Source organism: Hyaena hyaena, unplaced genomic scaffold, assembly GCF_003009895.1.
Source record: "Hyaena hyaena isolate Hyena2069 unplaced genomic scaffold, ASM300989v1 scaffold_892, whole genome shotgun sequence".
NCBI lineage: Eukaryota > Metazoa > Chordata > Mammalia > Carnivora > Hyaenidae > Hyaena > Hyaena hyaena.
In genome coordinates, this window is record NW_024081509.1 from 292691 (window position 1) to 316078 (window position 23388).

Consider the following 23388-nt stretch of genomic DNA (forward strand, 5'->3'; position numbering starts at 1 on the left):
TGTTTACTTATTTTGAGAGAGAGAATGTGTGAGTGCGTGCAAGTGAGGGAGAGGCAGAGAGAGGGAGAGACAGAATCCCCAGCAGGCTCCAAGGTGCCATCACAGAGCCTGACATGGGGCTCGATCTCATTAACTGCAAGACCATGACCTGAGCTGAAATCAAGAATGGAATGCTTAACTGACTGAGTCACCCAGGCGTTCCTCAGTGTTTATTATAAAGATAAGATGCTGAAGGAGAAAAAAAATGCTCAGATGCACACATGTTTGCTGAGAAGGTGTAAACCATGAACATCCAATAGAAATCAATTTACCAAGTTTCCAGATCTTGTTTCTAAATTCTATGATCCACTAAAAGGAACCAGGGATCCTTGGAGAAGTGGATGATTCCAAAGCAGGAGCAGAGCAAATGAAAGATAAGTGCAGAACACACTGATGTGCCAAAAAGTAAGGAAGTGCTCAAAAAATTATGGGGACATGTCAGGACAAATGAATTAGCCATAAAAGGCTCAAGGGCCAAGTCTAGGACAATTTGGGTGTCAAATGAGGATAGCAATGTATGTGATTATTTGAGTAAAGTAGGATCCCACCAGTGGAGCCTGGGTGGCTCAGTCAGTTGGGCATCTGACTACGGCTCAGGTCGTGATCTCATGGTTCGTGGGTTCGAGCCCTACATCAGGCTCTGTGCTGACAGCTAACTCAGAGTCTGGAGACTGTCTCTGGATTCTGTGTCTCCCTCTCTCTCGGACCCTCCCCTGCTCATGCTGTCTCTCTCATTCTCTCTCTCAAAAAAACCAAAAAAACAAAAAAAAAACATTAAAAAAAAAGTAGGATCTCATCCTACTTTATACCATCATAGATAGACAGACAGACAGACAATGATGAGAAGGGAGCTTCTCACAGAAGAACAGCAACAATTATTTTCCAAAAGGAATGACGAAATCTGAAAAATCACCATTTGACAACTACTACAGTAATAATGGATTCAGCAAGAATCATCAACAGATACTAAAAACTAGTGAGTAAAAATACAAGGAACAAGGTACTTACAGGTATTTACAGTCTCCAAGTATCTCCCCATGAATACTTATTAATAAACTCTTACTAACTTCTGGTAGAGAGACCTGGCAGACACTTCTTAACCAAGCAAGAAGAATTAACATCACCAGTAATGCAGTGAATCAACAATGCACATATCCCAGTAGGATGCAATCAAAAGAACTCTACATCCTTCCTGTGGTATTTAAGTCAAAATGAAGGACTTTCCATATTGAGTACGAAAGAGACAACACAAAGCTGCAAAGACTAAACATCTTCTCAATGAAAGAGTTGGACTTTCATCTGAAATTAATTTTTCTATGTAACTTATTTCTACTCATCAGGTCCACAACCGTGATAGATGGGCAACTTACTAAGAAGACTGAGAAAATAGCAGCAACACACAATCCTGAGTTGGGTTCTAGACCTATAAAGGATACTATTAGGACAATGAGCAAAAATCTGATTATGGATTAGAAAGTAATTCTGGATTAATGTTAATGCCCTGGCACTCAGGAAATATACACTAAACCCATAAGGATGTATGGGGACTGTGCCTTACAGCTCCCCACCAATGGTTCAGAAATGCCAACAACTGGAGAACCTATGTGAATGGCATATGGAAGTATAATGTGTTGTATTTCTATGTACTACTTTTCCAACTTTTGTGTACATTTAAGATTATTCCAAATAAAATGTTAAAGAAGAAAACCCCTTGACCTCTTTGGTTTTTGTCATAGTTTCTGCAATGATGCTGGCAGCTCCTGGGTCATCCGTCACTGGGATAAATGGTCTAGAAGAAGCTGAGGAAGCAGATGGGGTCACTGCAGAGGGGGTCACAGCATCCTCAGAAGAGATCATCTAGTTTAAAAAGTATACAAGGAAAGGAAAAATTCAGCAACATGGCACACTTTCCACAAAAGTAGCCTGACCTCAAACACCTTGGGTCATCTGGAAGCCCAAGATGCTATAGAGGTTAGCAAGGTGCTACATCACCAGCTCCAGGAGGTACACAGCAACCCTGCAAAGTTAAGCACATTCATACTCCCATGAAAACCTATTAATATTAACAATGGTCACATGAAGATTAATATGAGCTCACATCTATTCAAGTTGGGTTTTTCCCCAAAATAGCTTTAAGGTGTCAGAACTGCAGATAAAGGACTATGGATTTGCATTTAGCAACTTTTTAAAAGAATAAATTTCTATTTAAGCACTAAAAAGATCCTTTTTAAATAAAATATTTTCTAATCCAAGCCAAAAATCACAGGAGTAGGCACAAAAGCACTCTTAGTGGAAGAATGACTTATACTTTTCTAGACACAAAGCAGCTACCATTTCCTTTTTGATCTAATGTTGCTTTATTGCTTTACTATTTATTTTTACCTCTCCTCTCTTTTCTTGCCATGGATTTGGACTCAATCTGTCTTCAATACCAATAGCCAGTACACATTCCTCTCCATTCACAGGACTGGCCATAGCAGACACATCAGAAGGAGGTGCCGAGGAGGAGAATGAGGGACACTCCACTGGGGCAATCATGCCAGCCGGCATGAGGGCCCCGACCACCGCGTCTCTGTCAGGAGAGAAAGCCAGGCCTGTGGTGAACTGCCCTTCACCACTGCAGGACAGAAGAGTCAGGAGTGGGGACAAGCCCTTACTGAATGGTGCCCTCATTATAATCGGATATACATAAAGGAGTTTTGGGAAAATAATGAACTAATATTCATCAGCTAAAAGCTACAAAGTTTACTTAAGATCTATTTATTTGAATGACCACTATGATGATAAGTGAAAAAATACCAAACATAAAAATCAGATAAGAATAAACCCCCAGATTTCCCTGAGAAATCTTCTAGGGTTATTGTTAGAGGTTGAGGATACTTTTTTGTTTACTGAGAATTGTGTACCAAGGGTGCCTCACACAAAGCTGCAAAGACTAAACATCTTCTCAATGAAAGAGTTGGACTTTCATCTGAAATTAATTTTTCTATGTAACTTATTTCTACTCATCAGGTCCACAACCGTGATAGATGGGCAACTTACTAAGAAGACTGAGAAAATAGCAGCAAAATGTTGGAAAGATGGTATTATCAAAACTCTACCTTATCAAATGTTTGAGTGAAGATGACCAGAGGTTGTATACATTACTGTATCTTCATATCAATATGTATCAATTTGTATCAATTTCATCCCTCAAACAGTAATGCTTAAAGTTTACTGGCCATAAAGAATAACAAAAATGTTTTTAAGTTTGGATTTCTGATTCATGTTTCAACCCCCATTAAAGAATGCACAAAGATACCATCAATCACTATCTAAGGGCATATGAACTAAAACTCATAGTATTTAAAGATAACACCATAACATTCTCCTAGACATAGGATAAAACAAATATACGAAAACCCAAAGTTTACATAGCTGCAGGATTTCAAAAGTTAGCCAACAAGCCTACCTGGCATACATGATTTGCAATGCTGTAAGTATATGAGATAAGGCCTGCTGTTTGGCCAGATTTCCATCCAATGACAGAAGAATCTTGGCAAGAGAAGGGCGATTTGGCTTAGAATTATTTGCACCACTAATTTTATTACTGGCAGCAGAAGAATCAGCATCTGAAGGCACACCTGAAAAAGGAAAATAAAATGTGGGTTCAATTTTAAAGATCAGAATTTGCTCTATTCCTATTTGACCTTTCAGTGTAACTCTAAAACATACTGCAATCAGCATTTTGCTATTTTACAGATCAAGTTCTGTTCATTAATGGTCTCCCAGAGTAAAAACAAAATCAAAAACAACAAACAACCTATCTATCTATACTTCTATAAAGAAGCTATTTTCATCAAAGCTTTGTTATAACTGCAGAAAAGAATGGAGATTTTTGCTAATGCATTTCTAACAACATATATATGTGGTATGAAAATACAATAACTACCTGCATTTACTTACCATCGAAATGCAAAACAAAAAATAATACAAAACAATGGACAGAAGACAAGATGTTCACCAATAATAGTCTTACTGGACACATGTCCCAGCTCATCACAGCGTAAAGAGTTCACAAGCCTTAGCCAAGGGATAAGTGTATAAGTATCCACAGGTGGATACCAATGGTCTATGTTAGTTAAGAAGGCAGACCTCAGAGTTAGGAAGGCCAATGTAGTCAGAGTTCATAGAACAGAAACAGAGAAGAGAGAGCTGCCCAGACAGTGCTCTGGAGTTGTGTAGGTAGCCTCACTCACCTCAGCTGAGGATGCAGCAAAAGGCGATGGGTGCCTACATGAAAGGAAACTTCCTAAAGCCAAAGAAAGAACTACATGAAAGGACTGGAGGCCCAGCACACAGGCCAGAAGAATGTAGTGGGACAAGCATAGCACTTGCTCCCATCAGCCAGACAGGAAGAGCTCAGATTCACTGGGCACTAAATAGAGTACTCGCACTGGGTGTTATATGGAAACTAATTTGACAATAAACTATTTGTAACAAATAAATAAATAAATAAATAAATAAATAAATAAATAAATAAATAAATAGAGTACTCAGCAGGATCTTGTTTCAGTGGTGGAGACAATCAGTCTCAGACTAATAAGAGGTCTGAAGCCACTAAACAAATTCAAAACCAAGACCCAAAAGGAACAAAATGCTTCAGAGTAGCTTAACTGTATTTAAGCTCAGGAAGATTTACAGACATAAAAAATCTCTAGCAACATCCAGAGTAAAACTCACAATGTATAGCATCTAACTAAAAGTTACCAGGTAGGCAGGAAGACAGGAAAATGTTACCCAATTCATAAATAATAAGAAAAATCAATGAATCTAAACAACCCAGAATTGACACAGATGTCAGAGCCAACAGACATGGAAATTAAAACACTTATTATATCTATATTATGTATGTTCAAAAGGGGAAATGGAAATACGTAAGATATAAAAATACTCAAACCAAATTTCTAGAGAGGAAACTACAATGTCTGAGATTAAGATAGTTTGGTGATGTTAATAGCACATTAGAAAAGGAAGAGTAGTGAATTTGAAGACACAGCAATGGAAGCTATGCAAAATGAAACTGAGGAGAAAAGAAAGCAAAAAATGAACAGAACAGCAATTACCTGTGGGACAACTTCAAGAGACCTAATATATAGAGAACCAGAGTTCCCAAAGAGGAGAAAGAGAAAGGTACAGAAAAGAAATTTTTTTGAAGAAATAGTGACTGAAAAATTTCCAGATTTGATGAAAATTATAAACCCAAAGATCAAGAAGCACAAGCACAAGAACCAGGAAGATAACTATACCAAGGTACATTGTAATCAAATTGTTCGAAACCCTGTGGGGCTCTGTGCTGACAGTTTGGAGCCTGGAGCCTGCTTCGGATTCTGTGTCTCCCTCTCTCTCTGCCCCTCTCCTACTTGTACTGTGTCTCTGTCTCTCTCAAAAATAAACATTAAAATTTTTTTAAAATTTATTTTGTTTGTTTTTTAGAGAGAGAGAGACAGAGGGACAGAGCATGAGTGGAGGAGGGGCAGAGAGATAGATACAGGGTGCTCGCATCCATCAACCGTGAGATCATGACCTTAGCTGAAGTTGGATGTTTAACTGACTGAGCCTCCCAAGCACCCCAAGGAAGCTTCTTTTAATATAAAGACACAATAGGTTAAAAGGAAAAGGATGAAAAAGATACAGTATGTCACAGTGCATGGAATAGCATGGTTTATATACTATATAGCACTGATCAAAAGAAAACTGGAGTGGCTATATCAATATGGGACAAATTAGATTTTAAAAACAATAACCTTGAAAGCAAAGGGATAAAGAGGATACTTGACAAAGTCAAATAAGGAGAGTAAAGTAAATGGCTGCATATGAAAAGAAAGAAGATCCTAAATCAATGACCTAAGCTTCTAAAATAAGAAATCAGAACAAATAAAAACAAAAGGAAAAGAAACAAATTAGGATTAGAGCAGACACCAGTGAAACAGAAAACAGAAAAACAACACAGAAAAATCAAGAAAACTATAAATTTGCACTTTGAAAAAAAATAGTAAAATTGATAAACCTCTAGACGAACTGGAAAGAGAAGATATAGTTACCAATATAAATAAGGAATGAAAGAAATGACATCACTACAGATTCCCCAAATATTAAAATATTTAAAATATTAAATATTTAATAAGCCAACATATTAAAATAAGCCAACACTACCAATAAATTTAACAACTTAGGTGAAAGGACAACTTCCATCAAAGACATAAATCTTACTAGAAAAGAAAGAGATAACCTTGAATCCATTAAAGGATACATTAAATATGTGGTTAAAAAGCAGAAAGAAACCCCACAAAAAAACACTAGGCCCAGATGGCTTCATTAATGAATTCCATTGAAAGAGTATACACAAATTTAAAAGGAAAATGAAAGGAAGGGATCACTTACCACTTCATTCTATGAGGTCAGCATTACCCTGACTCTGATACCAAAACCAGACAGAGACATTATTAGAGAAGTACAGGCCACTATCTATCATGAACAAAGAGTAAAGTTCTTTTTTTTTTTAGCAAACTGAATCTAACAAAGTACAAAAGAATAACTTGTAAGTCAAAACAAAGGGAATTTTTAAAATACACAAAAGGGAATGAGAAAGAAAATTCAACATATCAAAATTTGTGAGCTATAGCTAAAGCAGTGCTGAGAGAAAAATTTATAGTACTAAAAGTTTACATTAGGAAAAACAAAAGGTCTCAAATCAATGAGGTGATCAAGAAAGTAGACAAAAAATAGCAAAATCAACATAAAGAACTCATGAAGATGAGAACAGACAGCTAAAAGCAGATAAACAACAGAGAAAACTGAACAAAAATAAAACAGCTGCAAAACCAAGGGGGTTTATCCCAGATATGGAAGACAGGCTCAACATCTTTATATAAATATTCGTGCAGGTTTTATTTGTAATAGCCTAAAACTACAAATAATCCAAATGTCCTTCAGTGTATGAATAATTAAAACCATGGAAGAGTAATCAGTGATGGGCTGAATTACCGAAACATGCAACAACATGGATGACTCTCCAGAGTATTGGGCTGATGGGAAAGCACAATATCAAAATGTAACACACATAATGTGACGGAAAAAGAGCTCTAAGTTAAGCAGACTCACAAGGAACCCCTGATTAATATAAACTGGAGACGACAAGACTGCAGTCAAGCCCCAGTTTCAACTACCTCAGAGAAGGAAACAGCACACAGGAAGGCTCGCGATCTTGCCCCGGTTTATACAGCTAATAGACGGTGAAGTCAGAAGACTACATTTCAGATAATTATAAAAGCCGATGGTGCTGGAGACTGAATGTCCCCTCATGAGTGACAGAGGAGAAAAAATACATTTCTATTAGAATAAAGAAAGATGAAGTTGCTTAAAAAATCAACTGTATTTCTACATACTAGAAAGTACCAACTTGAGTCTTTCTAGATACTACCCAAGTAACAAAAATAATTTTCAAATATCATTTATAACAATAAACAATATACAATATTCAGGGATAAATATGACAACGATACACATGACTTATAAAGTGAAACTATAAAATATTGCTGAGAAAAATTAAAGACCTTAAAAATGGAAAGAAATGCTATGTCCATGGATTGTAAGATTCAGTATTATGAAGATGTCCAAACTGATTCATAGTCAATTCAATCAAAATCCCAAACAGGCTATTTTATAAAAACTGACAAAATGATTCCAATACTCAAAACAGCATCTGAGAAAGAACAAAGCTAAAGAATTACCACAGCTTGAATGTGGGTCTTTTATAAAGTTATAGGAATCAAAATAATGTGGTATTGGAATCAAAATACAAAAATAAGTCAACAAAACAAAAGTGAGCACCCATAAATAGATCCACACATACAGAGACAATTGGATTTTTGACAAGGTGCAAAAGGCAATTCAACAGAGAAAGAACATTTTCAATAAATGCAACTGAAACAACTGGATATTCACACACATGCCTCCAAAAGAGAATTTCAATGCACATCTCATACAATATATAAAATTTAACTCAAGATCAAGCATAGACCTAAATATCTACAACTACAGAACTTACATAAGAAAACATAGGAAATGAATCTTATGACCTTGAGTACACAAAGGTTTTTTTAGATGTAACACCCAAAGTATGATCCATTTAAAAAAAATGAATCAACTGGTTTTTATCAAAATTAAAAATCTCTGCTTTTTAAAATTCACCTGTGAAGAGAATGAGAAGATAAGCCATACTGCAAGAAAATATGTGAGTCACTTATCTAACAAAAGACTTGGATCCAGAATATGTAAAGAACATTCAAAACTCAATCATAAGAAAACAACCTAATTTTAACTATACACAAAAGATAGGAATAGACACCACAACAAAACACCTATTTGGATAGTAAATAAACATGATGTTCAACATCATTAGTCATTAGTGAAATGCCAAGTAAAAAAACAATGAGATATCACTACATATCTACACAAACCTAGGCTAAAGTTATAAAGACTCACCAAACCAAGTATAGACAAAAATATGGAGGAGGTCACCACAGGTGACAAATAACTAATTACAGTATATCCATAAGTGAAATATTACTCAACAATAAAAAGGAATGAATTACTGATACGTGCAACATGGATGAATCTCAAAATAAGTATGCTGAATGAAAAAAGTGAGATTTGAAAAGTATATATCGTATGATTCCATTTATATAAAACTCTAAAAAATGCAAACCTATAAATAGTGTCAGAAGACAAGCCAATGGTTGAGGGAGGAAGGGAACCTGAGAAGGGACACAAAGAATAGATCTGTGTTCACTGATCTTGACCGTAGTGCCTGTCAAGTGCCTTGACTGCCTGCTTTCACAAGCACACACAAACTACACTTTAAATACATATGGTTTGTTGATTATACCTGAATAGAGCTGTTGAAAATACCAAGTAGCCCAGCACAGTGCTTACATATGTCAAGCAATTATTATACAGCACTGCAAGAGTGGATCTGATCATAATGTAAGAATCAGCATCAATATTTCCTTTTAAAATTTTCATTCCAGAATGCAAAAATCAGAGTACCATGATTATTTTGTGATCTTGGTTCAGAATGCAGTTAATACAGCGCTACAATCTCTAATCTGGTGGTCTTATTAAATATTCTATCTAGAATGCTGCTATACCATACAGAAGGATCTCATGCTAAAAACAATTTTGCGTTACCTAAATAGGAAGCACCTAAAGGGTCTCTTGCAGTCTGAAAGAGGACAGGCTCATGGACAGAGGGTGTTGCCACATCAACAGTAGTCCATGCCACACTGTGTGAAGACCCACAAGCCACTCGCGTGATCTTCTGGCCTTCTAAGCCTTGCACAAGTGTGGGCTTTCTATTAACTGTGGTTGTGCCATTGCCCTGTTGGCCATGGTCATTATCCCCCCAAGCATATACCTGTTAAAAGGGAACAAAAAAAGAATTTTTCAACATTTCAAACATTTTCTCTAAATTTACTTCAAAATTCCTGCCAGTGACCATAAGTAAGTGTCTACGTAATATCAATCCAATAAATTCACCTATTTGGTTTTGTTTTAGGAAGTAGGGAGATTCTCCTCTTCAATAAGATTCAATACTTATTTTTTTCTTTATTTTGCAAGGAAAAATGATCAAAAACAGTATGTTCACTTTTCCCGTAATTCACTTCTTGGCTTCACAGAATTAGACGGAATAATTAATTTTAAGTCACTTTGATAAAAAGTGTACTAATTTGTTGTCATAAATGAATTTTTAAAATATAACATTCATGAGCCTGTCACGCATGAGTAATACTTGCATGAATGACTTTATTTCCGAAACAGTGTACATATATCTTTCCATCAGCTATCAAGTTCTAAAGTAAAACACTGCTAGCACCTTAGCAGTAGGAGTACCTTCAATGTCAATAATCGTTTCACATTTACAGGTGGATTTTAGAGCAGGAAAGCCCACTACTTTGTAACACATGTTAGTCAGCAACTCTTTACTGGGTGCCCTGCCCATGCTGACAACTGGACAGATACACACAGGAACAAAATGGGCATAGCCCACCCTCCTAGTTCTTCATCATTTCATTTCATCATGAGTTACACTTTTGTAACTCATTTCATTTCAGCATGAGTTACACTTTTGATACAAGGACTTGTCACCTCAGCTTACCTGCCCTGAGTCTGTGACTGCTAGGCAGTGCAGGGCTCCAACGGCCACATGCACAATCTTCTTCCCTCTCAGCCCTTCCACCACCTGCGGCTTCCGCACATGCACATCAGAGCCATGGCCCAACCTGAAGTAATCCCCCTTCCCCCTGCAAGGAGGTCAACAGTGTGCATTTTAACATATGGTTATCATCTGGCAACGTTCCACAGGAAAACACCCATTAAAGCTAGCTCATTTAACATCATACTAAATGCCCAAGGTCTCGTAAATTATGTTATAAAACAGTATTTCATTAATTCAAATTAATTCACTAGTTCTATAGTAAGATCCTTAATGTGTATTGTACAACACTTAAGTTACTAATGTAGGTTTTATATAAAGAGTCTGAAGCATTCAAATGTTTCTTAAAAGTCCTCTCAGATCTAATTCTTCCTCAAGCTGCCTCTGAGTCATATTACTCAAGCAAAGGCCCATCACACTGTCACAAAGTCAGATGGGTGCCCCATGCCTTTAAAATTTAATAAAATAGGCTTTCACAAGATAGATGTGAACCTTTTCAGGATCAAAGAAATAAAAGTCTGCTTTCTGTCCATTCGCTCACAGGCTTCTGGCATAGTAAGAAAAAAAGAAGAAACCCTCTACATAAACTTCAACTAAACAGGAAAGACAAGCTGGGCTAAAATTTCTCTATTGTTCTTTTCCAAATGAACGAGTTACAATGAGAAATTTATTATAATATAGTCACTAACCCTAACTTGAAAAAAATAAAAGAATAAAGATGACTAGATGAGTAAGAAAATGATGATTTAACCATCCCTCCAGGATAGGCCTCTGCCCTCCACCGTCTCACATGGACAGAGACACACTGATGGGTGACAGGGAGTTTACGTACCACGTCCACACCACTCCTGACTTGGTGAGAGCCAAGGAGAATTGAGCTCCACACTCAATCTGGCACACACCCTGTCCATTCAGTCTCTCAATGTTCTGGGGAATGTTACAGCCTTCACTTCCACCTCGGCCCAATTTTCCAAAGTCACCATCACCCCAGGAAAATACCAAACCTAGGTTTAAAAAATATATACTTCAGGCCAGCATTCATGATGCTCCTACCCACCCAGAAATAGAGTCAGGCAGCAGCTCACCTTCATCGGTCAGAGCCAGGGTCTGTGCATCTCTACTTCCACATGCAACCTGGATTACTCTGTGACCAAGAAGGACTTTGACCTACTCAATTAAAAATTTAAAAACAGAATCAACCACAGGCACTGAAAAAACAAGGGAAATTTTTTCCACAGACCGAAAGCCAATAATGCACATGTCTTTATGAAATTTCCTAGACTCGAAGATTATCTTCTCTTGAAATCAGCAGATGGTAAGCTGTCTGTAAGCAACAAAAATGTGTATAATCACCATTTTAGGCTTCAGTTGTGTTGTATTATCCCCATGTCCCAACCGGCCATACTCTCCAAGGCCCCAAGTGTACAGCTCCCCGCTGGATGTAAGGGCTGCACTGTGTGAGCTGCCACAGGCAATATCCCGGATGCGCTTGGTTTTCAGGGCCTCTATAAGCCGTGGCTTGTCACAGTTCCTAAAGCAAGATAAAATAATATTCCCTATAATTAATCAAGTCTTTTTATTTAAAAAAAAAAACTTTTTTAAACGTTTATTTTTGAGAGACTGAGCATGAGCAGGGAAAGGGCAGAGAGAGAAGGAGACACAGAACCTGAAGCAGGCTCCAGGCTCTGAGCTGTCAGTACAGAGCCTGATGTGGGGCTCGAACCAACGAACCATGAGATCATGACCTGGGCTGAAATCGCCCACTTAACCAACTGAGCCCCCTAGGTGCCCCTAATCAAGTCTTTTTAAAGAAGAGAAAAAGGACATCTACACTGATCCACATTTAGTCAAACAACATCTGTAGATCAACTACCAAACATTAAAACAGATCATGTGAGGCCAAATCACATGCACAGATATTTTTAACAAATATATATTTTAAGTTCCAATTTCAAAAATGACCTGTCTTAATTTTCTGCAAAATAACTACCAAAAGATGTTCACTATTATTATCAGTAACAATTTCTTTTAGCAAGTAATGAAGAAAATATTCTTACATTCTGCTGAAATGTCCAAGTTTGCCATCGTCACCTTCACCCCAGGAAAACACTTTCCCATCAACAGTTAAAGCTGTAGCATGCCGGCCACCTGCAACAACCACACAGATATGGGCTGCCAAAGTTGGTTTATAAAAAGCTCACAGTATAATTACTTACTCTACCTGGTATGTAGTATGTGCTCAATGAATATGTGAATAAATGAGTAGACAGAATCAACATTTCAGGGTGACAAATACATAAAATAAGTGAACTTTTATTAAACCACGAAGTTGAAATCCTAGAAGCAATTTTACAAGCAATGAAGAAGAAAACAGTGCCATTTAATAAGGGGATTCCTGTTATGTTAAATATATAAAAGATCAAAATTCAGATAGAAAAAAAGTAAAAATAACTACATTTATGATTAGGCAAATTATCAATATGTACTGGCAATTAAGCTTTAGAAAAATGCACAGTAATGGTGAAGTTATTTAAACAAAAGCAGCCATAATTTATAACTAAGGCATTATACTCACTCTTCATACGCATGCTCTTCCACAGTGTGGACCACTGTCCCAATCTATCCACTCTGCCCCAGGAATGAACAGCACTGTCTTTACTGGCATTTTCTCTCTCTGTCACCTGTGTACCTGCCAACTCCTGGGATCCTAGGCCCCCTAACATTCATTCTGCCCTATTCTTTACCAACAGAACACACAGTAATGAGAGTAACAATGTGCTCAGCTAGAAAGTATACATCCTAGACTCCCTTGCCCAGAGAAGATGGTGACAGAGATGTGATAGAAGTGAGCAAGGATTCCTGAAAAGTGCTTTAGAGGGAATGAGTGGGCTGGAGGAAACATCTGTCTGTGCTCACCTCGTAAAGCTGCATGGCCGTCTGTCAAGAAGGGTGAAAAGAAAGAGTGAGCCCATGCTTATGTTCTTCATGGGCACTGAACTACCATACATACTGGCCCTGACCCCAGCCCCAAACTTTTACAGAAGAGAAAAGTAAAATTCTATCCAAGTAAAATTCTATCCTGCTCATGCCACTACTGTTTGGACTTGCCTTTTATATGAGGTTAAACCCAAACCTATTCAGTGCAGGCATGAACTGAGTTTTGTATCTAACTTAAGTTACATTCCTCAGAGGCCTCCCACAGTGCTTTGGAAAAATTCTCAGTAAAGGTTCTAAATTGAGTGGGATTTTTTCAGAGGATCTTTCTTATCACTAGGGTTCACAGATACTTTGGAAATCTAACAAAAGTTATAGGTTCTTTCCTCAGAAAGACATTTAAGCTTTTATTTAAGCACAGAACATGATGATTTCAAAGATGGCATGAACCAGTGACCACTACTCCAAGACTGAAAACCCATACCTTGGAAGCTTAGTCCCCACACACCTGGAATGCCAGCAAGGTAAAAAGCCTTATGTAGCAACAATAAATTCTAGACCACCTAGAGATTTACATTATACAACTTTTATGCTTCATAATTAAGTAAAACTTGAAAAGGAATGCAAGGACACTCTAGGGAGAAATATTTAAGGGCCATAGTTATTTACAGAGCATGTGCAAAAGGCTTATCTGCATACAAGTTCCAACTCTGGCCTGGTACCTGAATGAACAGCCACCTTCTTGACCACGTAACTGCTAAGAGCTGTGATCTGCCGAGGGATGGGCACAGTCCCGCTAGAGATGCCCAACCCCAGCCGGCCATTCGTGGCTTCTCCACAGGCATAAACCTTCCCTTCCACAGTCACTGCAAAGAATAAGAGGGAGGACAGGACTCATATTTTACAACATAACAACAGTGTTTTTAGTGCTAAGCATAATTTAAGGATTTTTTTAGTGTAAGAATAACCATACCTGCAAACAAACTTTTAGAACCACCAGCCACCTGTACTACATTCAATGCAGATAGTGTCTCAGAAAACGAAGGAACTTTTATCTAGAACAGGATTTTTTGTTAAGCAAAAGAAGAAAAAAGAATTTTATTTATACTTTTAGAATTACAAGTAAATTTTGTAATTTGCATGGTTATATTAACCAAAGATGTTCTTTTCTCTAAGAAAGTCACTATAGTATTCTAAGGATGAAATGATATGCTGAGATATACTTAAAACAGGGGTGGAGGTGTTAAATAAATAAAGACAAAAACTGTGACCCTTTATTCTTAATGCTTAAAGCTGGTACAGGAACATGAGGGCTCAGGTCCTTATTCTTTCTACCTATGTTTGAACAACTCCATAATAAAAGGTGAAAAAAAAAATACAATAATGTAAAGATGTAACCCAGCATCTGGTAAACGACATTTTATTTTGGCTCATGTCCTGCTCGTTCTTATTGATTCTGACATCTCTCAGAAATATGTGCTTCAATTTCCCATTGCAGATGGGTATGACTTAATTTAAAATTTATAAAATAATTCTCCAAAATTATCAGATAGTCACTACTACAGTGCCAGAAAGAATCTTCATCACAATCATGAAATGCTAAATCTATGCTTTACGTGCAAACTCCAACAAATCCTCTGTACAGCCCACACCATCACCACTGAGACTCCCAGAACTTACTGCCTGCCTACTTCTAAATGGAGCCTAGGGGCCTTAAAATACAAATTGATACAAGGATGTTCAAATAAAGATGAAAATGTGTTGTCTTTGAAAGGAGAGACTTAAAATGAGTTCTAACTTCCCTTCTCTGCTTTTCAAAAATGCAAGTTAATAAGGGATCTTATGATGGGTGAAGTCTCACAGAATACTAAAAGACAGGAGACACTCATCTGAAGAGAAACTATTCCCAGGCACTAAAATCTGGAGGAATTTGTTTTGTGGCTCCTTGGTTAAGAGACACTGAGTAACATAACAGATGCTGAATTCAACTCTAGTTCAAATGCATCATTTGTTGTATCTAGTCTTTAAATGACATCCTGCTCATCTTTATGCCACTATGGCATTTTTTTTTACACATTATTTTGTTCATGGTTAGCGAAAATGTTTATTGTATTGAAGGCAAAATAAATATAATTACAGTCTATAATTCTCATCTATTTGCTTCTCAAATCTTTTCAAAAGTGCATTTTCTAGTTTATAAAACAGCAATAATACAATTATATCTAAAGTGCACTATTTTCTAAGGACAGAGACCTTAATAGAAACTAAATCTGATAATGTCTGCAAGTTCATATCAAGAATTTCTTTAGAAAGGCCAATTTACACAACAACGTATAGAAGGTAAACCATCATAAAAACCTCAAAAGAGGTCTGATTATTGTTGAGCCTCTCTGGGACACCTCTGTGATGACAGGTGAGTGCCAGGCAGGAACTTCAGGCAGAGGGGGGATACCTTAGAGCCCTTCAGGCCGCCCAGCTGGTCCTTGTCATTCAGTCCCCACACAAACACTTTGGTTCTTATTGTAGCTGCTGATTCCAGCCCTGCAGCCTTCTTTCTAATAAGGCTAACCAAACAAAAAAAGACAGAAATACAAGTCATTCAACATAAAAAAATGTTTTTACAAAAAAGAAAGCAACCTCAAGTCAGAAAAGTTTGCTGGTTATTATCAGCTCTTAAAGTTTTAATACAATAAAATTTCAAGTAAACATACAAGTTTAGCATTCCAGAAGGTCAAAATTTCTAGATGCCAGCATGCTACCCTTTAATACTCTAATTTAACTCCAGCCTTGTTTTTGGCAGAGATCTTTCTATGACACACTATGCAGCTCTCTTTCTTCTTATGCACCAAGTTAAACAAAACAACTGTTTTAGTGACTCACAGATATTCCCTCCCAATATGCCTCAATACACAGCTACTACAAATGTTTAAGTCAGAGAACACTTGATGATTAAATGGCCTCAGGAATCACCACTGGGCCTGGCATTGTGGGAATGTCCCTAAACCTAAATAAATATCTGTTTGGTCATTTTTTTCCCCTTAAAGAAATAATACAAGAGATTTAGCCATATGACTTTTGAGGTATTCTAACACAGATACATATCCCAAAACACAATGTAATTTTCTTCCTTCACATCCTCGGCCCACCACATACTGCAGCTGGGCTAGAGATCCCTTACCTCCTTTCTCTCTTGAGAGGCATGCCCTGTACCCTAAGGCTCCTGAAGCGTAGCTCTGGCTGCTGGCTCCTACCACCTAGCTGGTTAAATCTTCTGACCTGCCCTCAATGGGTTGGAAGTTTAATCAACAAAGCACTCCAATTCTTAAACTTGAGACCACCAAGTACATGGGACAGCATTAGATTTTCTTGGCTGTCTGGCTACTAAGGAACTGCTTCTGTGTTCAAGGTTTTTGGCTTTTTGTTTGCTTTTGTTCTATTTTTATAAGCAAGGATGGAAAAGTGAAGGCTCCAGAGACAAGATTCCTGATAGGTAAAAATTTTTTAACATATTATATACTAACGAATATTTACTTTAAGAGATAAAAATTTTATGGTCTGGGAATAAAAAGAAAACTTCTTTCACCTGATACCAGGCAAAAGAGAGCAAGGAATGTATATTGTAATTACAGATCTTCCTCCACTTACAATGGTATTATACTCCAATAAACTCATCATAAATTAAAACTATCATGTTGGGGGCACCTGGGTGGCTCCGTTGGTTAAGCGTCCGACTTCGGCTCAGGTCATGATCTCACAGTTCGTGGGTTCAAGCCCTGCGTCAGGCTCTATGCTGACAGCTAGCTCAGAGCCTGGAGCCTGTTTCAGATTCTGGGTCTCCCTATCTCTCTGACCCTTCCCTGCTCATGCTGTCTCTCTCTCTCAGAAAAAAAAAAAAAGAAAATTAAAAAATTAAAAGAAAATATCACGTTAAAATCCATTTTAAAATGGCACTTAACCTACTCAAGATCATAGCTTAGCCTACCCTACCTTGAACATGCAGGGAACACTTATATTAGTCTACAAGTGTACAAAATCATCTAACACAAAGCCTATTTTATAATAAAGTGTTGAATATCTCATGTAATTTCTTGAATACAGTACAGAAAATGAAAAGCAGATTGGTATGGGAACAGAATGGCTATAATAAATATATTGGTTATTGACCCCCGTGATCACATGGCTGGGAGCTACAGCTTGCTACTGCTGCCCAGTATTAGAAAGGATTGTATCACCTACAGCTAAACGGGAAAAGATCAAAATTCGAAGTATGGCTTCTACTGAATGTATATCGCTTTTGCACTATCGTAAAGCTGAAAACTTGCAAGTCAAACTATTGTAAATCAGGGACCATGAATCCTTGACACACTTCTAATACATTTTTAGTCAAAAATATGCACGGGACACCAAGAATGATCTTCAAGATATGAAACAACTGGTACCATGTAATTATCAACCAGTAGGAATGGAGGTCAGTGGGTAGTCAGTGTGGGCAGGGGAGACTGGACCACTCATTCACCCTGAAATCATTAGCCGATTAAGATTTGACAGGAAAAGAAAAACATTACATTCAAATATCTAGAATCCTTTTGTTAATGTATTCAATTATGTAAAAATTTCATCAATGAGTAAAGCTCAAATGTTTTTGGTTATCTCGTATTACAGTACATATATTTACATAATTGCCCAATTCATTTTCGTAGCTACTGAATAAGAATATGCAAATCTATAAATCTTTTTAAAATCTCAATAATTCATTTAAGTAAACTGGAAGTTTCCTTCCTCAATTAATGTATATAGATACCATCAGTCTGAACCATAACATACAGTATAATATATATTCTAGATGAGGTGGTGTCATATATACAATTTCCTTTTTAGTTTCAACACAGTTTCCAAAATAACACAAGGTAGAATCCAAACCCAAGATCACAGAACCCAGAATAACCTGATCTATTACCATAGTTGCCACCCATTCATGACTAAGAGAATGTGTTTTACTAGCAGTGACAGGCAGAGCTCCTCTGTTTCTAAAAGAAAGACTACTTACATCACATTCTAAAAACACTTAAAGCAAAGGGCAGTGCAGAAGAACTCAGTACTAGCACGGTCTCTGCCTCCTTCTAGTATCCACAAGAACCAGGCTACACTAGCAGGACAACAGTAACACATATCAATTGATTTTGTATATCCTTTGATTTAGCAAAGTGCTTTAAGCAATTTATCTAGGGAAATACAACTTATCTGAGGAAAGTGATTTATCTATGTTGTTTTCTACTGAGATGTGAACAAAGCTCGAACAACTCCCTACACACTCCAGTTCTCCATAAACATCTTAGAATTAAAAAAGCAAACGTGCAGAAACTTGGCAAATATCTTTCTTCACCCTTGGTATATGTTATTCTCCTGTCCGAAACACCTTTTTCTGCCCACTCTGCTTTGAAAACTCTGACTTTTCCTGAAAGTATGTCATTAGAGAGTTTTTCTTTTTCTCCTGACAGATCAATGCTCTTTTGTAGACTCTCAAAGCACCATGCATTTCTCCTTCATTCACTTTCCACAGCCATAAGACCACTCTGATGATGAATTTTGATGTATGTTTGTCTTAGTTTGCACATTCACCACAGCATTAACAGGACAGAAAGCAGGGTTTAGCCCACAACAGGTGTTCAACAGATGGATGGTGAATGAATAAATACAGTAATATTCATCACTACAATATTCATGCAAAATATCGAATTGAGTAAGTAAATGAGAACATTGTCATAAGATGAAATACTGCACTCAATAAAATTACATGACAGAAGACTATTTATTAAATAGTATGGATATTTTAGGGATAAATACTGCCCATAATTACACAATAATGTGAATATACTTAATGCCATGGAAATACATACATTTAAAAATACTTAAGAGAATAAGTTTTACTATGTATATTTTATCACAATATATTCTAATTTAAAAGTTAATAGTGAAATATTTAGCAAAAAAGGCTATAAAATATATACGATATCATACCATCTCTTAGGAAAACACAACTAGGGACAGATAAAAAAGAAAACTTATAAGGATATATACCAAACATTAACTGTGATATTTCAGGTAGAAAAATTAAACATTCTTATTTCTTCTTTTTAATGGTTATTTACTAAATACAATGTGTTTCTACACTAAAAAAATTTTTTTAAATATTTACTTTTGAGAGAGAGTGTGCACACATGCATGCATGGGGGAAGAGCAGAGAGACTGAGACACAGAATCTGAAGAAGGCTCCAAGCTCTGAGCTGTCAGCTGTCAGCAACGTGGGGCTCAAACTCCCAAACCATGAGATCATGACCTGAGCTGAAGTCAGACACTCAACCAACTGAGCCATCCAAGCATCCCAATGTGTTTCTACATTAAACATTTTCCTAAAGTTACATTAAAAATTTTAGGGGCAATTGCATGGCTCACTTGGTTAGGCATCTGACTTCGGCTCAGGTCATGATCTCACAGTCTATGAGTTCAAGACCCGCATCGAGCTCTGTGCTGACAGTTCAGAGCCTGAAGCCTGCTTCCATTCTGTGTCTCCATCTCTCTTTGCCCCTCCCCTGCTCATGCTCTGTCTCTCTCTCAAAGATAAATTAAAAAAAAAAATTTTTTTTAAATTAAAAAAAATTTTAACAACTGAAATTTACCAGACATTCCTGAGTGCATAATATTACTATCATTATGAAATACACTCCAATTAAATATTTGCTTTTAGAGGTGAGAATTTTGGAATGAGCACCACCAGTAAATAATGGCTCTCACCTCCCACTGTTTCCTTTTTCATCTTCTTCCTCTTCATTATCTGAGGCTAAAAAAGGAACTGCAGCCAAATCTTCCTCCTCTGCACGGATCCGTCCCAGCAGGATGAGACCATGGATTTTACAATCAATTCCTGAGCTCCTGCACTGCTTTATTGCAATTTCAATATAACTGTGATACTAGACACAAAAACGGTAAGCTACAGACTTTTAAAAATCAAATATATGAGATAAACTGCAGAGCAACACATTTGAGACGTGGAATGTATACAAAGTTAGAGCTCTTTCACTTCACTTCTGGAAATTTCAAGCAAGTTAGGCAAAATTTATAGAGCCACAGTGAGTATAGCATGAAAAAGTCATTAATCTCCACATATGTCTATTCAAGGCATGGGACTCACATCGATTTTGTTACTAAAATGAAACAGTATAATAGCCTGACTGAATGACTACAAATTTTTCTCTCTTAAAGCATTCTTTTTTTTTTTAATGTTTTATTTATTTCTAGGAGAGAGAGAGACAGCGCGAGCAGGGGTGCGTCAGAGAGAGAGGGAGTCACAGACTGAAACAGGCTCTAGGCTCTGAGCTGGCAGTCAGCACAGAGCCCGACGTGGGGCTCGAACCCACGAACCGCGAGATAATGACCTAAGCGAAAGTCGGACGCTTAACCGACTAAGCCACCCAAGCGCCCCTAAAGCATTCTTGAACCAAGATTTATTAGGAAAGAGATTAAAGGTCAGGTAGTTCAGAGCTTTCATAATTTTTAGAAGTAATTAAAAAAATTAGAGAAAATCACACAAAAATCCCCACAACCCTATCATCTAATTCCAAGTTATCAACATGATGAGCAATTTTGTTCGTACGTGGATTATCAGAGGAAAATTCCAGAGACCATGTTGTTTTAAAACTTCAGTATGTATCACTGAAGTATGGGCATTTAAAACACACATCCACATTAATATAGTCATACCTAAAACAATAATTCTTTCTATCATCTAATACACAACCAGTAATCAACATTTCTGATCATCTCATAAACATTTTTCAATTCTTGGCTTTTCAAATCAGGATCCAAAAAGGATGCAACCTCTCTCTGTTACGCCTTTCATATCCATTTGTTAAAGCTGGCTCTTTGTCCTGCAGAGTGCCCCACATCCTGTATTAGGCATCTAAAGTATTCCCCTATTCCTGTATTTCCTGTGAACAAAGAGTGATGCAGCATGAAGCACACGCACTTCCACTAACTTCTTATTGCCCCAACAGGACCTGATCAAACTTCAAGATTTACTACCTAAACTGTTTCAGGAAACACAGATTGAACAAAACCACTGGGATGCAAAAAACAAATTAAAACATGAAAAATTCTATAGGAAATAAAAACCCAGTTTCTTTTTTTAGCAAAGCAAGACCAAGAGAATTAAGACTTAAATGAAGTGTAAAGTGCAGGCACACAAACCAATGCAAAAATATATTTATGGGATAACTCTGAAAACGTAAACACTCACTGGATATTGTATGATATTAAAGAATATTAAGTGTGACCATGGCATTGTGGTTAGGTTTTTTTAAGTCCTTGGTGGAGGTTTGTTTGTTTGTTTATTGAGAGAGAGAGAGAGAGAGAGAGAGAGAGAGCAAGCGAGCAGGGGGAAGGCAGAGTGAGAAAGGGAGAGAGAATCTCAAGAAGGCTCCATGCTGGGCGTGGATCTTGGGGCTCAATCTCACAACCATGAGATCACCTCTTGAGCCGAAATAAAAGGTAGATGCTTAAACGACTGAGCCACCCAAATATCTCTTTTATATGTTTTATTCAGTTTTTAAATTTATGTTTATTTTTTAGAGATTAATATTGAAGTACAAAAGATGGAATAAGGTCATATCTAGGACTTGTTTTAAACACTCTAGGAATTTAAAAAACAGGGAGAACATAAAGGAGATACTGAAACATGAATGGCAAAAATGTTGATAATTGTTGAAGATGGGTGAAAGGTTTGTAGGGGGAGGGAGCAAGAGGGCGGAGAAGTAAGGAGCTCCGTACTTGCACTCACACCCATACCTCACACGGAAAAGATCTGAAGCCACTGGAAACCTTATGAAACCTGAGAGAATGGAAGAAAAATGACACAGAATACACTGAGAAAGCCTTCTAACGGCTACCTCAAGAAACAAGCCAGAGTACACAAGGTGGAGAGTCCCAAATATCACTACGAATAGGAAAATAAAATAACCAAGGTCCCAACAAGAGAGACCAAGACATACCATTCAAAAAACACTCTCAGAAAGGATAGGCCCTGGACAGTCAAAGAGTCTTCTTCGATACGCCAGCGCTCATAGGTGCAGAGAGTATAACAGGTTATTAAAACTAAAAAGAGCCGGAGAGCTAACTAAAATGACGAAACGAAAGAGCTCTCCTCCAAAGAAACTCCAAGAAGAAATGACAGCTAATGAACTGCTCAAAACAGATATAAGCAGCATAACTGAACAAGATTTTAGAATAATAATGTTGAATTAATAGCAGGGCTTGAAAAAAACATAGGGGACATCAAAGAAACTATGGCTACAGACAGAATGGAAAATAAAAATAGGCACAACGAATTTAAAAATGCGATAACTGAGATACATAATAAATTAGAGGCCTCCAATGCATGGATTGAAGAGGCAGAAAGGAGAATAAGTGATTTAGAAGACACCATTATAGAAAAACAAGAAGCTGACAAAAAAAGAGACAAACTGATACAGGAACATGAAAGAAGAGTTCGAGAGCTCAGCGATATGGTCAAACGCAACAATATCCGTATCATAGGAATCCCAGAAGAGGAAGAGGAAGGGAAAGGTGCTGAAGGAGTCTTGGAAAAAATTATAGCAGAGAACTCCCCCGACCTGGGGAAGAAAGTAAATGTTGAAATATAAGAGGCTCAGAGGACTCCCCTCAGACGTAACTTGAATCGATCTTCTGCATGGCATATCAAATGAAACTGGCAAAATATAGGACAAGGAGAGAATTTTGAAAGCAGCTAGGGAGAAAAGGGCCCTAACATACAAAGGGAAACCAATCAGAATGGTGACAGATCTATCTACTGAAACTTGGCAGGCCAGAAAGGAATGGCAGGAGATAGTCAATGTGATGAACAGTAAAAATATGCAGCCAAGAATCCTCTATCCAGCAAGCCTGTCATTCAAAATAGAAGGAAGATAAAAACCTTTCCAAATAAACAGAAATTGAAAGAATTTGTCACCACTAAGACAGCCCTACAAGAAATCCTGAGGGGGACGCTCTGAAGGAAATGTTTCAAGGAACAAAGATACCAGAGACACCACCACAAACATGAACCCTACAAAAGATACAAAGACTCTAAACCCACGTATTTCAATAAT

General features: G+C 37.3%; 1 protein-coding gene across 1 annotated transcript in view; it reads right to left on the reverse strand.

The window, feature by feature from the left end:
• HERC2 (HECT and RLD domain containing E3 ubiquitin protein ligase 2) overlaps nt 1–23388 on the reverse strand; it is a 288041-nt gene that overhangs the window by 61890 nt on the left and 202763 nt on the right. The window contains exons 57-69 of the mRNA XM_039220244.1: nt 20021–20196; nt 15681–15792; nt 14202–14283; nt 13951–14094; nt 12352–12442; nt 11648–11825; nt 11380–11461; nt 11127–11298; nt 10238–10382; nt 9271–9496; nt 3491–3662; nt 2422–2611; nt 1756–1896 (exon numbers count right to left, since the gene is read on the reverse strand). Coding sequence (XP_039076175.1) covers nt 1756–1896; nt 2422–2611; nt 3491–3662; nt 9271–9496; nt 10238–10382; nt 11127–11298; nt 11380–11461; nt 11648–11825; nt 12352–12442; nt 13951–14094; nt 14202–14283; nt 15681–15792; nt 20021–20196 — 1911 coding nt within the window. The remainder of the gene's footprint in view (nt 1–1755; nt 1897–2421; nt 2612–3490; nt 3663–9270; nt 9497–10237; nt 10383–11126; nt 11299–11379; nt 11462–11647; nt 11826–12351; nt 12443–13950; nt 14095–14201; nt 14284–15680; nt 15793–20020; nt 20197–23388) is intronic.